General features: G+C 41.3%; 1 protein-coding gene across 15 annotated transcripts in view; it reads left to right on the forward strand.

The window, feature by feature from the left end:
• The first annotated feature begins 233 nt into the window (after positions 1-233).
• Positions 234-17049, forward strand: part of DOCK3 (dedicator of cytokinesis 3) — a 657203-nt gene continuing 640387 nt past the window's right edge. For 13 of the 15 annotated variants that reach the window (XM_058288314.1, XM_058288308.2, XM_058288311.2 and 10 more), the window contains exon 1: positions 254-651. In XM_058288314.1, the coding sequence (XP_058144297.1) occupies positions 615-651 (37 nt within the window). In that variant the 5' untranslated portion in view covers positions 254-614. Of the gene's footprint in view, positions 652-17049 lie in introns of all 15 variants that reach the window. The other 2 variants (XM_058288315.2, XM_058288307.2) reach the window with 2 other exon arrangements.

Here is a 17049-nt window from a genome sequence, read left to right on the forward strand (position 1 = left end):
ACCCCGGGCGTCGCGCGCCAGGGCTACCGCAGTTTCTCTCACCGTCACCACGTGGGGCGCCGGGGCCGCTCACCTGCGCGGCCCCGCCCCTTCCAGCGCGGGCGGCCTCCGGGAGCCCACAGCCTGTGAGGAGTCGGCCCCGCCCCCGGCGGGCCCGTCCAATCGCCTCTCGCGGATTTCCCTCCGCTGGCGTGCGGCGGCGGCGACGGCGCGTGGGCTCGCGCGCGGGCTCGGGCGGCGCGAGCCCGGGCAGCGCGAGCCCCCGCGCGCCGGGGAGTGGCGCATGCGCGGGCGTCCTACGAGCCCGCTGGGGCTTAGCCGAGCCGCGGCGGTACCGGGAGCCGAGCGGCGGAGCTGAGAGGAGCCCAGTGGAGGCGCGGGAGCGGCGGCGGTGGATAGGTGGTGAGCCCTCGCCCGTGCCGCTCCGGCAGCATCGCGGTCCAGACGTGGCGGCGGCGGCGGCGGCGGCGGCGGGGGCGGTATCCCGGCCGGCCTGTGAGGGATGCGCCGCCCACTGCCCCGCGCCGCCTGACCACCTCCGCTTCGGCTCGCGGTGCGCCACAGCCGGGCCCGGGTCCGCGGCTGCCCCTGCCGCGCTGTCGCCCGGCCCAGCCATGTGGACCCCCACGGAGGAGGAGAAATACGGTGTAGGTAGGTGAGGCTCCGGCCTGGCGGCGGCGGGGCTTCCAAGGGGCGCGCCCGGCCTCTGGGCCCCGCCTCGATTCGGGCCTGCGCCCACCCCCCTCCCCCGGCCCCTGTCCGCAGGCTGAGCGGCCTTGGCGCTGAGCGAGCGTGGGGACCCTGCGGGTGCGGGTGCGGGTGCGGGTGCGGGGCGGCTACCGGGCGGCTACGGGGCGCGGGGCTCCGGGAGGTCTCTGGGCTTCAGGAAGGCGGCAGGGGGCGCTGACGGCGCGGCCTCGGCAGGTGCGGCCCGCGGGAGGGGCGGACAGGGCCCGGGCACCTGCCCGAGGTTTTCTGGTGCGGAGCACAGCGCAATTCTGCCCAAGAAACCAAATTCTGGGCATTTCGCGCCCCCCCCCCCCCCCCCCGCCCGCCTCTTTTCTCCAAAGGCCTGATTTTTCATGTGTTTCCGCACCTGAATTGATAAGCCTCATGGCTGTTTAGTTTTGGGCTCGAACCTTACAATAAAGGGATGAAAAACGTTGACATCATTTTCTCAGTTCAGAAATTTGCAGACAAATTTTAATTTGTTTTGCTTTCAGTAAAATACAATTCCCTTATAACGGGAATTGTTTTCAACATGTATCCACATAAAGTTCAGTGTTTTATAAAGTCAGTTTTGTTAAAAACAATAGTTTTCAGATGAGACCATTATTCCTTTTAGAATCTTCTTTTTGACTTTTTAACAGGCAGAAGCATTTACACTCCAGAAGCTAAATAATTCTTTTAACATTCAAATTATTTAAAAAGAATACACAATAATTTAAATAGGGGCTGAATGTTAGTTTTACTTTTCTTATGGGAGCGTTTTATGGCAGTATAGGATAGGATAGTTCAGTCACATTTCATTGTTGTAAGTCACCTGTAATCTTGTTCAGTTAGAAACATTTAAAATGTTGTGTGTACAGGTCTTTTGTTTGGTAAGCTTGTAATGGAAAATTATAGATAGGGTGTTTGTCTAAACATAGGTTTTTGATTCCTATTTTACTGCATTTCTATCAATTTAGTTCAAAACTGACTACAAAATAACTTTTTAAATTGGCAGTGGTAACATGTTTTGGAAAACCATCAGAGAGGTTATCTTGTGGAACTGAATTTATTTAAGAACCTTCAGAGAGGTCTCATATGCTGATAGAAAATATCATTTTGAAAGATAACTCTATAAAGTTTTTAATTAGTTATGCTGTAATGCATGATAGGATGGAAGTGCTAAATCCGTCCTAGAATCTGTTGAAAAGGAATTGGGAAATGACGTGAAGAGCCAGGATTTACCTCTGGGGACACTTTACCCTTTCCCTTGGAGTATTTCCTGAATACTAAATAGATTCTGTGAAATGGGGAGTTGATGAGTTATCTTCTCCTTAGCTTTCAGAACTAGAATAACAAGTAATTGGTATAAAAGTGGTTAACTGTTCAGTGACACTGAAGTGATAATTTCTTTCCTTCTGGAGAGAAACCCTGGTATAGTGGAGTTGGCAGAGTACAGAGACCTGGCTTCTCTTTACTGGCGCTAAGGGCAAGCTATTTAGCTTCTTTTTCTTAGTGTGCAAATTGGGGATAATATTTACCTATCTTACAGGGTTGTGAAAATCAAATGAGCACATACCAAGTGCATAGTAAATGTTAATTTCTTCTTTTCCCCTCAGTACTTAGAGTAATGGTTAACTCACTGTATTACCTCGGGTGTGTTCTGAGAAGGAAGCAAGGCAGCTAGTCAAGGTAGGCATATGTGATCTCAAAACCCTAGGATGTGATGTGTGGTTTGCTCAGGAAGGTGAAATGAGATACTTGCATTCCTAGGACTCTGGGTTTAGTGTTAGAAAAATTATTCCCTGTGTAAAGGCACAGCATTTGCCACTGGCAGGACATAAATGCTTGTTAAAGGAGAAAGGCAGTTATTCTAAGACATTTCCTTAGTTTTGTGTAATTTAGATTCCCTTCTTGCCAACCAAGGCAACTCTCTCCCTGTTTGTCTGAAGGCTTTCTGCTTCTGTCCCTCCTTTGGTTATGGTCTAAAGTTTTCGTGTAAATAATTTAAAAATTAGGACACATTTTTTTTCCTTAAACATGCCAAGGCCTTTTTATAAAATCTAGTTCAATCTCTAATATAGCTTAAATGTTATATTTTTAATGAGAAAATACAGTCAATTAAAAAAAAAACATATTTCAGCTGCATTATTTAATTGCTGTGAGGGCTAGCTTGGAAATCTAACCATTATCATTGTTCCTATGAGAAAATGTTTGAGTTTCAGCTTTGATTTTTATGACTAATTTGGAGCACAGATTTCTCTTCCTACTTGCCAACCCATAATCTTTACAGCAAGGAGGGAAACTTTTACCTAATTCCCACCAATTCAGAGAAATGTGAAGAGGAGGACGGCTTGCCTTGATGTTGGTGAGGGAAGAAGTTCCCTTTTGAGGCTTTGCAAAGGGGTTTGCCATTGGAGCTGATCTGTGTTTGATATTGGTAAGGTTTTGAGATCCTATAGTAATGTCTTACTATAATTTTCAATTTTTATAGTATAGGTATTCTGTGCAGGATTGTATTATTTTTGAATATTTGATTTATTCATTTAGGACTAAGTGATACCTGACCTGTTCTTTCCATTATAATAGTCTGTAATTGACTTTAGGGGGTGGGGCATTACTTTTTTTGAGCATCTACGATGGGTTATTCTGTGTTCAGTGTCAGAAGTTATTAGTCCTTTTGTGCCCTTCAACCATTCCTTAAGTTTTCTTTGATATTGAGCAATATTTCATGATATAATTGACTGTCTGGCTTTCCTTCTCTAGTGTTACATGGGGCTCTGATTTGATAAACCCTTTATGTCTTTACTTGCTATGACTCTTACCCTTTTAGAGAATCTTTACTTTGCTTTCTATGGCCTTCAATGCTTGGAAAGCTGTGCGTCCTCCCATTCTTTATTCTTCTTTTCCAAGAAACGTCTTCCTGTTCTAAATACATTAGGTGAGAAAAATCTATTTTTTTTAAACACCCGTCTTTCCTTATATTGATTGCACCAAAACTAACAAATATAGAAGCCAAACACCAAGAAAATACTTTTCCAACGCTGTAACAACAGCAGAAACAGTAGCAAACACCGACAAAAAATAAAATAAGAATATTTCTAGTAACTAACCTAGAATAGAAAAGAGCTAAGGTTTGAGTGTTTTTGTGTTAGTTTGGCTTCATAAAAATGGAAGCTGCCTCAGAAGATCATCTTATTTATTCCCTGTTCCCATGAGGTAATTAAAAAAATATATTTCAGAGTATTTGTTGCTCATTCTTTCCTACTGTCCACTTAGTAGACCATGAAATTTTTTTCTCATTACCAAGTAAAATACCTGATATTTTGGTTTTATAATGTTATATATTTTTTTCTAATTTAAAAAGTAGTGCATATTTTCTGCTTTACATTTACTTGATTTTCCTCAGATAGGGAAAAAAAACACTTAAAAAAAAACAAAGCCTAAGTCTTTGAAAGAAATTTAACTTATAAAGATCCTGTGGTAGGAGTCTGAAGGTGGGGAAGAAATTGGTCCATGAAACCAGATCTGAAAGAACCAGTGTTAACAAAATTGCATTAAATCTGTTGGTAACTGGGTTACAACTCACTGAAATAGCATGAGGGCAGTGGTTTCTGTAGTTATTTGCTCCATAAGGGAATCCCAGCCTTGAAGCTTCTTGAAGGCCTCATACCTGTCTTAGGGGTAAAGATGTCTTTTAGGGTAGAGATGATGTCATATGCCCAGGATTTAATTTTGTTTTGAGAAGTGAAGATATGCTCCGTGTTTTATGATCAGAGTGTTAGTGTTTGCAGAGAACTTCCACATCTATGATTCAACTTGATCCTCACATCGTATTATCTTGTTATTTCTCTCTCCTTCTCTCCCTCCCCCCCCCCCCAAGTTGTCTGCTCTCTGTGTCCATTCACTGTGTCTTCTTCTGTGACCGTTTCTATCCTTACCAGCTGCACTGGGAATCTGTGTTTCTTTTTGTTGCATCATCTTGTTGTGTCAGCTCTTCGTGTGTGCCGTGCCATTCTTGGGCAGGCTGCACTTTCTTTCGTGCTGGGCGGCTCTCCTTACAGGGTGCACTCCTTGTGCGTGGGGCTCCCCTATGCAGGGGACACCACTACGTGGCACGGCACTTCTTGCGTGCATCAACACTGCGCATGGGCCAGCTCCACATGGGTCAAGGAGGCCTGAGGTTTGAACTGTGGACCTCCCATGTGGTAGGTGGACGCCCTATCCATTGGGCCAAGTCCGCTTCCCTCTCCCTTTTTTTTTTTGAACAAATGAAAAAGAAGCTTTTGCTCAGAGAAGTTAAATGATTGATCTAAGGTTCTTAAGCCATTAAGTGCTGAATTGAGATTTTAACCTAGGATTCTAAGCCATGTTTCCTTTCATTACACTGTGCTGCCTCTGCAGTAAATATGTTAGCAGTATATGTCTCTGGCTCAAAAGATGAGGCATACTCTACATGCTTTCCAATTTAAATTGGAGAGTTATATTTAAAGATTTTATTTCCATGTTGGACATTTTTAAAAAAGATTTATGTATTTCTCTTCTCCCCCTTGTTTATTTTTTTCATTTGCTGTGTCTGTCTTCCTTGTTTCTTTTGGAGGAACTGGGAGCCTAACCTGGGACCTCTGATGTGGGAGGGAGGTGTCTAATCGCTCGAGCCACCTCTGTTCCTGGCTTTGTTGTGTCTTTCATTATGTTTTTCTTCCCTGTGTCTCTTATTGCATTAGCTTGCCATGCCTTTCTGTTGTGTCAGCTCACTGTCTTCTTTAGGAGGCACTGGGAACCTCTGCTCTCTGCTCTGCTGTGTCTCTCATTATGTTTTTTCTTCTTGTGTCTCTTGTTCTGTCAGCTTGCCGCTCCTGCCCATCGCATCAGATTGCTGTCTTCTTTAGGAGGCACCGGGATCCGAACCAGCGACCGCCCATGTGGTAGGCAGGAACCCAGTCGCCAGAGCCACGTCCGCTTCCCTTGCACATTATTTTATTTTATTTTTTTCCTTCCCCTTCCCTCCCCGACCCTGCTGTTTTTTGCTGTCTGTGTCCATTCACTATGTGGTCTTCTGTATCTATTTCTATTTTTGTCTTCTCTTCTTGTCTTTCTCCTTTAGAATTCACTGGGATTCAATCCTGGGGGCCTCTGATGTGGAGAGAGTTTCCCTGTCAATTGCATCACCTCAGTTCCTGGTCTCTGCTGTGCTTCACCTTGACTCTCCCCTTCGTCTCTTTTTTGTTGCGTCATCATCTTGCTCTGTGACTCACTTGCTCAGACACTGGCTCACTGTGCGGACATTTGGCTTGCTGTGCAAGCACTTGGCTTATCAGCTCGCTACATGGGCACTTGGCTTGCTGCACAGGCACCCACATGGGTACTCAGCTTGCCGTGCAGGCATTTGGCTCACCGTGTGGGCACTCCACTTGCCACATGGGCGCTGGCTTACTGCGCTTGCATGTGCTTGCTCTTCTTCTTTTTCACCAGGAGGCTCCAAGGATCGAACCTGGGTCCTCCCATATGGTAGGCAGAGGCCTTATTACTTGAGCCACATCCACTTCCTGCTTGGACATTTTTATAATACTACATAGTATTTACTGTTCTGCTTCTGAACGTAATGCCTTCATTGATAATTAATACAGATTCAGGGAATGGCAAGTTCAGAAGGCAGGTTTTTATACTGCCCTTCTGGAGTATGTTGGGTACTATTGCCCTCCCCTTCCCCCCCCCCCCCCGCGGCTTTTTGCATGCTGTCTGCTCTCTGTGTCCATTTGCTGTACGCTCTTTTGTGTATTTATTTACTTATTTTTTTATTTCCCCTCACCCTTGTGGCTTGCTTGCTGTCTGCTCACTGTGTCCATTCTCTGTGGGCTTTTCTGTGTTCTTGCTTGTCTCCCTTCTTTTTGTTGTGTCACCTTGCTGAGTAGGTGCTCTGGCGTCTGCGGGCCGGGCAGCGCTCTGCAGCCTGTGGGTGAGCTTGCCTTCACAAGGAAGTCCTGGGATGCGAACTGCGGGCCTTCCATATGGTAGACAGGAGCTCATCTGATTGAGCCATAGCCGCTTCCCATATTGCCCTCTTTTAAGACATTATTAGTAGCCATGGAAGAAGTTGAATTTAGCAAACATTAACTGAGTACCTTCTCAAACTAAGAGAGGAATCTGTTTTGATCTCTCAATCTGTGAAGCAAACAGGACATAATCAACAGGATATTATCAACATTTTTAAAGGAAAAGTTAATATACAACAACATTAACAGACTATTCAGATGTCACAGTTCATTTTATCATGCAGTGTTGTAAGAGAATGTGCTTTGGAAACATTAAGCTAAATTGTAAATATGGCACCATTTTCTTTCTGACATTTTTAGGCATTTTAAAGCATGACAAAAAAAGATCATTGAGGTTGAAAGTACTTTATATTCATACCATACTTTTACATTGATGCTGAATTTCAATTTTTAGTTTTTATTTTGAAAATTTTTTGCATTCTTGTGCCTTTATTCTTGTTTACAAGACTGAACTGAAAATTTTCCCAATGTGTAAACATTATTGGATATGCTATATTAGGATTTTAATTCCAGTGTTATGCTTTTGCTGTAATAAACAAACCTGTTTATGATTATACTCTCGATTTCTTGCAAACCCCCTCTTGACAGATTTTGTATGGAAAAGCAAGATTAAAAAAAAATTTCATGAAGAAATTATTTTAGCTGTGGCCCAACTACTTGTAGTTGATTTGCTATATCACACATTAGGATACTGTAGTAAAGATAATTACTATGTTGGGAAATGTTCAGAAGCTTCCTGTGCTCCCTCTTATCTACAGTGGGATAAAATCCCAACCTTTTACTTTCATCTGTTCCTCCCTCTCCCTTCATAACTCATTCATGACTCTTGCTCATGAGCAAGAACCAACATTGATGAAAGAATTAGAGTATGATAAACTAAGAACTTTATAATACAGATTTATTACCATACCACCAACAGGTGTGCATTTGGCCTTTATTCAAATACATATAGTGACAGTGCCCTCACTGCTTTTCAGGACAGCCCATTTTGTTGTTAAATAGCTGTGATTAGAATATTCTTCCTTATTGAAAGAATAATGACTCCCTGTAATTTCTTTTAAGTCCTTGTTCTGTGGCTCCACATAAATTGCATGACAACCCTTCTGTAATACATAAAATTTTAGAACCATAAAGGCTCTTTGAGATAATATGATGTAAGGCCCCAGAGCCAAGACTTGTTGGAATGGCTGACATTCATTAAGTGTTTATTATGTTTTCAGTACTGGTTCACGTTTGCTTTTTCAGTCTCATCTGACCTTGTACTTTACGCTTTACCCAAACTGAACATTTCCCAAGTCCTATCTGGACTTACTTATACCAATGCTGCTGTGTGCCAGGACTGTTGCTGTCCATTAAATATCTCGTTTTTTGCCACATCATGTCTTTGTTCATATTATTCCTTCTGTGTGCTGTGCCTTCCCCTCTATCTTTCTCTCTTGAATAATTATTTGTCAAGGCTTCTCTCAAATATTGCTATCTTTGTGAATCCTTTTCTGTACCTTTGTTCTTACCCCTCCCCTTCTTCATCCAGATACATTTTATTTTTTTAAACACTATAATACTTTTTACTTTATTATGGTATTTTATTGTATCCTTTTTCCTTAGAATAATGTATTTCCAACTTTTGTCTATGATATAAAATGAGAAATATATTTAAAATTGTTGTCTGGTATGTTTGTATATATATATACATCTATAAAGCATGTATACATATGTAAAAAAGTTAAACACATTTTCATGATATAGTATTTACTCTTAGCATGTATTCTATACAATGTAGTATGATATTTTCTATTCATTAAAAAGTATTGGTGTCAACTCACTAAATTGTGTTTATGACCCATAGTTTAAAAAACTCTGCATTAGGTTATAACTTTAGGCTATAAACTCTTGAAAGCAGGCATTGTGCCATATTTATCTTTGTGTCCTTGGTAGACCTAACAGTTCTAGGCATGTGGAAAGTTTTATACATATATTTGTATCATCAGATTGGGTAGTTTTGTTAATGTAGCATAAAGCCTGATTTTTGGAGGCTTTTGAGCTGTCATTTCCCACTTAATTGCTCATATTGAATTTATAACAAACCCTAGGTTTTATTTCATACTGAAGTTAAGCTCTCCCCCATCTTGAACATGTACAATTGATAAAAAACATAAATGTAAAATTTTAGTTTCATTTTTAAGCAATTTACATTTATTTCTGTTACATTTCATCTCATCATATTTGGTTTGTGAGTGCAATCTTGTCATGTCTTATTTTTGTTTTACATCCCCCCTGTGGCTTTTTTTTGGCATGCTGTCTGCTCTCTGTGTCCATTTGCTGTGCATTCTTCTGTGTCTGTATTTTTATTTCTTACTTCCCCTCCCCGCTTGCAGCTTGCTTGCTGTCTGCTCTCTGTGTCCTTTCGCTGTGCGCTCTTCTGCGTTTTTGCTTGTCTCCCTTTTTTTTGCGTCACCTTGCTGAGTTGGTGCTCTGTGACGCTTGTGGCTGGGTGGCGCTCAGCGGCGTCTGCGGGCTGGGCAGCCCGCTCCGCAGCATGCGGATGAGCCTGCCTTCATAAGGAGGCCCAAGGACGCGAACTCAGGGCCTCGCATACGGAAGATGGGAGCCCAGTTGATTGAGCCACAGCTGCTTCCTGCTGTCATGTCTTTTCGAAGCTTAAGTCTACGATCACACATATTAGTGTCTTTTTCTTGCTGCCTTATCTACACATTTGGTAAGTCTATCTTCTGCCTTTTTCCAAGTGGCTGATAAAAATGTTGAACAGGTTGAAAAAATTTTGCCTAGATGAAAGTGTCCTGTGTATAATTAAGTAGATTTTGCGATTTCATGTTCTGAATGCAAATTATCTGGATGACTTGAACATTTCATGGCAGTGCCAGTTTTGCTATCCCTGTGAACCTGATAGTGTTTGGGATTTGGGTGGGGCTCAAGGCTAGGCTGTGGTCTATAGCCAAGGTGTGTGTATAGCCAGGAGGAAAGATGCTGCTAAAAGGTCTTACTTAGAAGCATGGGGAGTGACAAAGAAATGTTAACATTGAAAAGATATTAACTCCATTTTCATCTTAACGTACAAGAGGAAGAGTGATATACCAAACTTGAGTTTTTTTTTTTTAAGATTTATTTAACCCCCCCCCCCCCCCCCCCCCCCCCCCCCCGCTTGCTTGCTCTCTGTTCTCTGTGTCCATTTGCTATGTGTTCTTCTGTATTTGCTTGTCTCCCTTTGTTGTGTTATCTTGCTGCATCAGCTCTTGGCGGGCGTAGGCCAGCTTGCCTTCACAAGGAGGCCCTGGGAAGTGAACCCAGGGCCTCCCATATGGTAGACGGGAGCCCAATTGGTTGAGCCACATCCACTTCTCTTGAGTTTTGTTTTTGACATTCTCTCCATGTTCGCTATACTCTAGGTAGGCCAAACAACTAGCCCTCTTTGAGACAGATATAGAACTTTCGTACCTTTGTTGCTTTGCTTAGGTCATGTTAGAAATGCCATGACTATCTTTCTCTGCTTAGAGAATGCTAACTTAAACTGTCTCCTCTTTGATGCCTTCCCCAGCTCTGCCCTATATAAGAAAGTGCTGCATTTTACTCCAAATGTTGTTCGTACCATCTTCTAGTATAGCACTTAGCAGTTGCTTCTCTTTGCCTTAGGAGACTGTGTTTCTTGGGGAAGAGGAATTTTGTCTTTGTATCCCCAGGACCTAGCACATGTTGAATGGTCAATAAATGTTTAAATTAGGGATCCAAACTAGTGAGTTTTCTTTTCACTTTGTTAATCCTGTATGATATTTTGAAAGGTTATGAATCTGATTATGATTGTTAGAGATAGGTGATATCATGAATGAGTTTTTTTCTTGGCCCTTCTCTTTCAGCAAGGTTATTGCTTACAGCTGAGTTCAAATGCCTAATTTTGGGTGTGAACCTTAGGAATCCATCTCACCTAGAGTTTCAGGCTTACCACAACAGTGATTCAGAAATTTTGCAGCAGGTTATTGGGATGAGTTTGAATTTACCCCAACAATACCTCTTCTATTTGACATATTTGGGGAATGCTGTGTACTGGATGATGACTTTTACAGAGAACTCAAGGCTAAGTCTTTAGAGGCACCAAGAAGATATTTTGTCTGTTTTTGTTGAAATTTTAAAAATGTAACATTTTCTATTCTTCCCTGTATTATGAATACAATATGTTGAATACTGTCTTAATTTGCTAAGCTTCTATGACTAACACCATACAATGGGTTGGTTTAACAACAGGAATTTATTGGCTCGTGGTTACAGAGAATAGACATCCAAAATGAAGGTATCAGCAAGATCACACTTTATCTCTGAAATCTGTAGTGTTCAGGGGCTAACTTGCTGCAATCCTTGGAGTTCCTTGGCTTTCAACTCTGCCTCCCATCACATAGCTATCTCACTCTCCTATCTGCTCTTTCAGTTCCTGCTGATTTCTGGCTGTGTGGCTTTCTCTCTTAATTTTGGCTTCTGGTTTCTTCTCTTTATAAGATCTCTGGTAATATGGATTAAGACCCACCCTGATTGATTTGGCCACATCTTAACTAAAAATAACATCTTCTAAATGTCTTATTTACAAATGATTTCACATCCACAGGAATGCAGATTAAGAACATTGCTTTTCCTGGAGTATATAATTCAACCTACCACAAATATATTTGAACTTTGTCTTTTTCTATGTAACGTTTTTCCTCTAATTACGTAAAATACATATTCATTATAGAAATGTTAGGGAAGATAGAAAAACGAACAAACAAAAACTAAAGGTGATGTCTTATTTCTCTGATGCAGAGATAACCACTCAACATATTGATATATCTTTCCAATCTTTTTCTTTTTAAGTATATATATTTAAGTAAGCATTTAAAATAAATTTAGAATTACACTGTGTGTATTGTCTTATCTTCCTTTTCCTTTCTTGGTTTAGTTTTCTGCTTTCTGATTATGAATTTGTGGGAAGCAGATGCTCAACTGCTTGAGCCACATCACCCTCTATTTTTTAAAAAAGATTTATTTATTTATTTTTATTTATCCCCTCCTTCCCCAGATGGTTCTCTTGTCTGTCTGCTCACCTTCTCCAGGAGGCAGCAGGAACCAAACCTGGGACCTCCAACATAGGAGGTGAGTGCCCAATGGTCTGAGCCACATCTGCTCCCCAGGGACTGTGGAGCCTGCTGGCTTGTAGCATCTGGTCATTTAGGTGTCTGCTCATTGTGGTAGGTATGGTGTCTAGCTTGTTGCAGCAGGTGCGTTGTCTGCTTGTCTTCTTTAGGAGGCACCAGGATGTGAACCTGGGACCTTCCATGTAGTGTGCAGGTGCCCAACTGATTGAGCCACATTCACTTCCCGTAATTTATTTTAAACCTATTAGACTATGAATGTTTTTCTATGTCTGGAATGTTTACTCTTTTAATGACAGCATACTGTTTCATCACATGGCTAAAATAATCTATTTCTGAGCAGTTGGTTGTTTGAATTTATTGCCAGACTGTCCTTCGGAACAGTGAGGGTACTTGTTTCCTCTGTATTCTTGTCAACAGGGCATTATTTCTTCCACAGATCTGCATTTTCAAAAATTTCAAAATCGATGTATGTTTCATAGAAATAAATCTCAAGCATGACAAAAATAAAGCATCCCTTACTACCAATTCCATATTTTGAGCATTAATTAATTGAATTTCCTGTTGAATTGGCATTGTTAATATTAACAAGAGTGTATGATGGTAATACAGTGATGTTTGATTGTTTACTCTATGAAATCCCTAAGAAAATCATTCTCATCTGTCTGTGGTGCTCTTAGGGAACTTGGGGGACTTTTTGACTCACTACCAATGACTTAAAACAGTGTTTTTCTTTTTTCTTGTGTGTTTTTTCTATATCTCTACATGTCTTTTTCTCCGTAGCTACTTCTGGTATTTTCATTTCCCTTTTCCAGTTTGCCAACCACTCATTGCTGTTTGCTTCTCTTCCCAAACATACATTTGTAAGCTAAAACTGAATTGAACTTGGTCAATGCAAACTGGTTAATCAAATATTTAAAAATCTGAGGTGACTTCTTTTATCTCCTTTGGAGTTAGATTCATGCCTTCGTGGTAGACTCAGTGCTATTAAAAGAATTTTCTAACTGATGATCAAGGCTGAGTCCTTTGGGGCACTGGCAATATCTAGGAGTGATTCAGCCTGATTGCAGATTTGATCTGTGCAGAGGGCAGATCCCTTTCTGGGTGGGTGCATGTAGATGTGACATCTGGCCTGCTGTAACCATCTTATTGTTGTAAGGAAAGTCATCCCTATGATGAAGATGATCCCATGGAAGGCTGCTCACTTTGATGGAAATGAGCTGGTCCTTAGTGGTGCCTTTGAGCCACTGAATAAGACCAACCTTGTCTTAGTTTCCTGGCTGTAAAAACAGATACCATACAATGGTTTGTATGGTTTGGCTTTAACAACAGGGATTACTGGCTCATGATTTTGAGGCTAGGAGAAGTCCAAAATCAGGTGTTGGCAAGGTGATACTTTCTCCCTGAAGATTGTGGCTTTTTGGGGCTGGCTCCCAGCTATTCTTGGTCCTTGGCTTTTCTCTCACAAGGCATTTCACATGATGAAGTGTCTTTTCCTTTTTCTGTTGACTTCTGACTTCTTCTGATATCGTTCTCTTTTTCTGAATTTTATTCTGCTTCTAAAGAACTCCAGTAATCTAGATTAAAGCTCGACCTAATTCATTTGGGCCCACATCCACCAGAATGCTGCCCAAGACCAAGAACAGGTCCAAACTGGGGTAAATAATTCCCTCCACTATAGGCCCTGAGGCCTGCCCTGTCACTGAACCTTCTAGTTAATGAAACCCCAAATACCTTTAATTATTTAAGCCAGTTCGAGTTAGGTTTTTTGCTCTTTGCAGTTTGATGCATCAAAACAGATTTAGGCTCCAATTGCAGCAAGAATTAAAAAACAAAAATAAAAATGGAGGAAATAAATTGAAGAGAGACATGAAAGTATGAAATATGGGGATCAAGATCTTCAATAGGAACCAGGAAGGAATGGTGTTCCCCCCGCCCAGGGGAAAAGATGCACTTAGGGGTTCTTGGGGTATTACATATGGAGGGAAGGAACCTTTTGAAATGAAAATCTTTCGATACATTTAAATGTTGTACTGAAATAATTAAACTCTAATGAGATAGTAATATATGCCTGTAGGTAGTGAATACTGTGATTGTCACACAAAACACTCATTGTTTTTATTGATTTACTTCTATAGTAGCAGGTTTCTGTGCTAGGTATGTAGTTTAAAAAACTTTTAAAATTTTCATCTCAATTTTTCTCTTTTGTAGCAGGCTCATTTATTCCATTCAGCTCAAGCTACCACTTGTTCATGGCCCCTTCTTTGTGTGTTTATATCTGTTTTGTCAACTGAATCTTGGCATTTTATCTCTTTTTGCATTTCAAGAATCATGCCTTTTGCTGGTCATTCCGTGTGCCTTCCCAATCAGATTTGTTCTTTCTTACCATATTAATTACTACTCAGGGATCAAGATACTAAAAACCTATTTATTTTTTAAAAATCTTTTTATTTTGAAATACTTTCAAACTTATGACAGTTTATTTTATTTTTTATTTTTAAAAAAGATTTATTTATTTATTTATTTCTCTCCCCATACCCCCACCCCGGTTGTCTGTTCTCTGTATCTATTTGCTGCGTCGTCTTTATCCGCTTCTGTTGTCAGCGGCACGGAAATCTGTGTGTGCACGGAAATCTGTGTTTCTTTTTGTTGTGTCATCTTGTGTCAGTTCTCCGTGTGTGCAACACCATTCCTGGGCAGGCTGCACTTTCTATCGCGCTGGGAGGCTCTCCTTATGGGGCGCACTCCTTGCGCTTGGGGCTCCCCTACGCAGAGGACACCCCTGTGTGGCAGGGCACTCCTTGTGCGCATCAGCACTGCGCATGGGCCAGCTCCACACGGGTCAAGGAGGCCCGAGGTTTGAACCGCAGACCTCTCATGTGGTAGACCGACACCCTAACCACTGGGCCAAGTCCGCCGCCTGACAGTTTAAACAATAATACAATCTCCATACAGAGAACTCTGACATTTCCTCTATTGCCCCAGATATTAGATCCACCAATTTTGACATTTTGTTATATTTGCCATTTCTCTCTCTCTCTCTCTCTTTTTCAGAGGCTAAAACAAATCCCATAGTATGGATTGGGTTAACAACAGGAATTTATTGGCTCATGGTTTTGAGGCCAGGAGAAATTCAGACTCATTGCATCAGCAAGGTGATACTTTCTCCCTAGAGACTGGCATTCAGGAGCTCGCTGCTTGTAATCTTTGGGTCCTTGGCTTTTCTAACACATGGAGATGCACATGGCACAACACTCTCCCTTGTTTTGGAAAAAAACCCAAAAAAACAATTTTTAGTTTTGGTTAAATATATATAATATAAAAATAATTTTAACCATTTTAAGTGGGCAGTCCTTTGACATTAAGTACATTGATAATACTGTGTAGCATTCACCACTATTTCCAGACTATTTTCATAATCCCCAAAGAAAACTACCTTTTCTTCCCTTCCATACCTGGTAGCTTTCTGGCTCTATGAATTTGATTATTTTAAGTAATTCACGTAAGAGAAATCATACAATGTTTGTCCTTTTTGTCTGGTTATTTCACTCAGCATACTGTCTTTAAGGTTCTTCATGTTGTAACAAGTACCAGCACTTCACTTTTTATGACTGAATAATATTCCGTTGTAGGGATATACCACATTTTAATCTATTAATGGACACTGGATTGCTTCTTCCTTTTGACTATTGTGAATAAGGCTGCATTGAATGTAAGTGTACAAATCTGTCTAAGTCCCTGCTTTAATTTCTTTTGGATATGTACCTAGGAATGGAACTGCTGGATCAAATGGTAATTCTATGTTTAACTTTCTGTGGAACCCACTGTTTTCCACAGAGGCGATACCATTTTATTTTCCCACCAACAATGTTCAAGGGTTTCTCTTTCTCCAAATCCTCACTGTATTAGTCAGTCAAAGGGTTGCTAATGCAAAATACCAGAAATTGGTTTTTATAAAGGGTATTTATTTGGGGTAGGAGCTTACAGATAATAGGCGATAAAGCATAAGTTACTTCCCTCACCAAAGTCTATTTCCACGTGTTAGAGCAAGATGGCTGCTGATGTTTGTGAGGGTTCAGGCTTCCTGGGTTCCTCTGGGCTCAACTCCTCTTTTTTCTCCACAGGTCAGTTGTAGACTATGAGACTCTCTAGACTTTGCCTCTCTCCACAAGGTCAGCTGTAGACTATCAGGTGAATGTCTCTGTCTCTCCCCTGGGGTTTCTTCAGTGTCTAAGGAGCTGTCTCTACTCCTCTGTGTTCTCCTGGCTCAGGTCCTGTCTTCCTGGAGCTGGCTTCCCTTTCCTCTGTGTGCTGACTTCCTGGGGCTCCAGCTTAAGACTTCAGCATCAAACGCCAACATCAAAAGCCCTCAACTCTGTCCTTTGCCATGCCTTTTATCTGTGAATCCTTACCCACCAAGGAGTGGAGACTCAACGCCCTAATGAGACTCAACGCCCTAATGACGTGGCCCAATCAAAGCCCTAATCATAACTCAGTCATGCCCAGGTACAGACCAGATTACAAACAAAATCCAGTATTTTTGGAATTCATAACCATATCAAACTGCGACACTCACACTTATTTTCAGTTTTTTTAGTTATAGCCATCCTAGTGGGTATGAAGTAGTATCTTGTTTTTTAATTTGCATATCTCTAATGGCTAATAATGTTGAGCATCTGTTCATATATCCATATCCATTGGTCACTTACATTTCTTCTTGGAGAAATGTCTATTCAAAGCCTTGGCCCATTTTTAAATTAGGTTGTTTGTCTTTTTGTTGTTGAGTTGTAGGAATACTTTAGATATTCTGAACATTAAACCCTTATCAGGTATGATTTCCAGTATTTTCTCCCTATCTCTAGGTTGTCTTTTCACTTTCTTGATAAGGTCCTTGGTACAAAAGATTTAAATTTTGAAGTTCATTTTGTGTAGTTTTTCTTTTATTGCTTGTGCTTTCGGTGTAATAATGCAAAATCCATTACCTTTTCCAAGGTCTGGAAGGTACTGCCCTATGTTTTCTTTTTTTTTTCCTTTTAAAAAAAGATTTATTTATTTATTACCCCTCCCCCTGTTGCTCTCTGTCCATTCACTGTGCATTCTTTTTTTTTTTAAAGATTTATTATTTATTTCCCTTCCTTCATTGCCCACCCCCC

This window comes from Dasypus novemcinctus, chromosome 26, assembly GCF_030445035.2.
Source record: "Dasypus novemcinctus isolate mDasNov1 chromosome 26, mDasNov1.1.hap2, whole genome shotgun sequence".
NCBI lineage: Eukaryota > Metazoa > Chordata > Mammalia > Cingulata > Dasypodidae > Dasypus > Dasypus novemcinctus.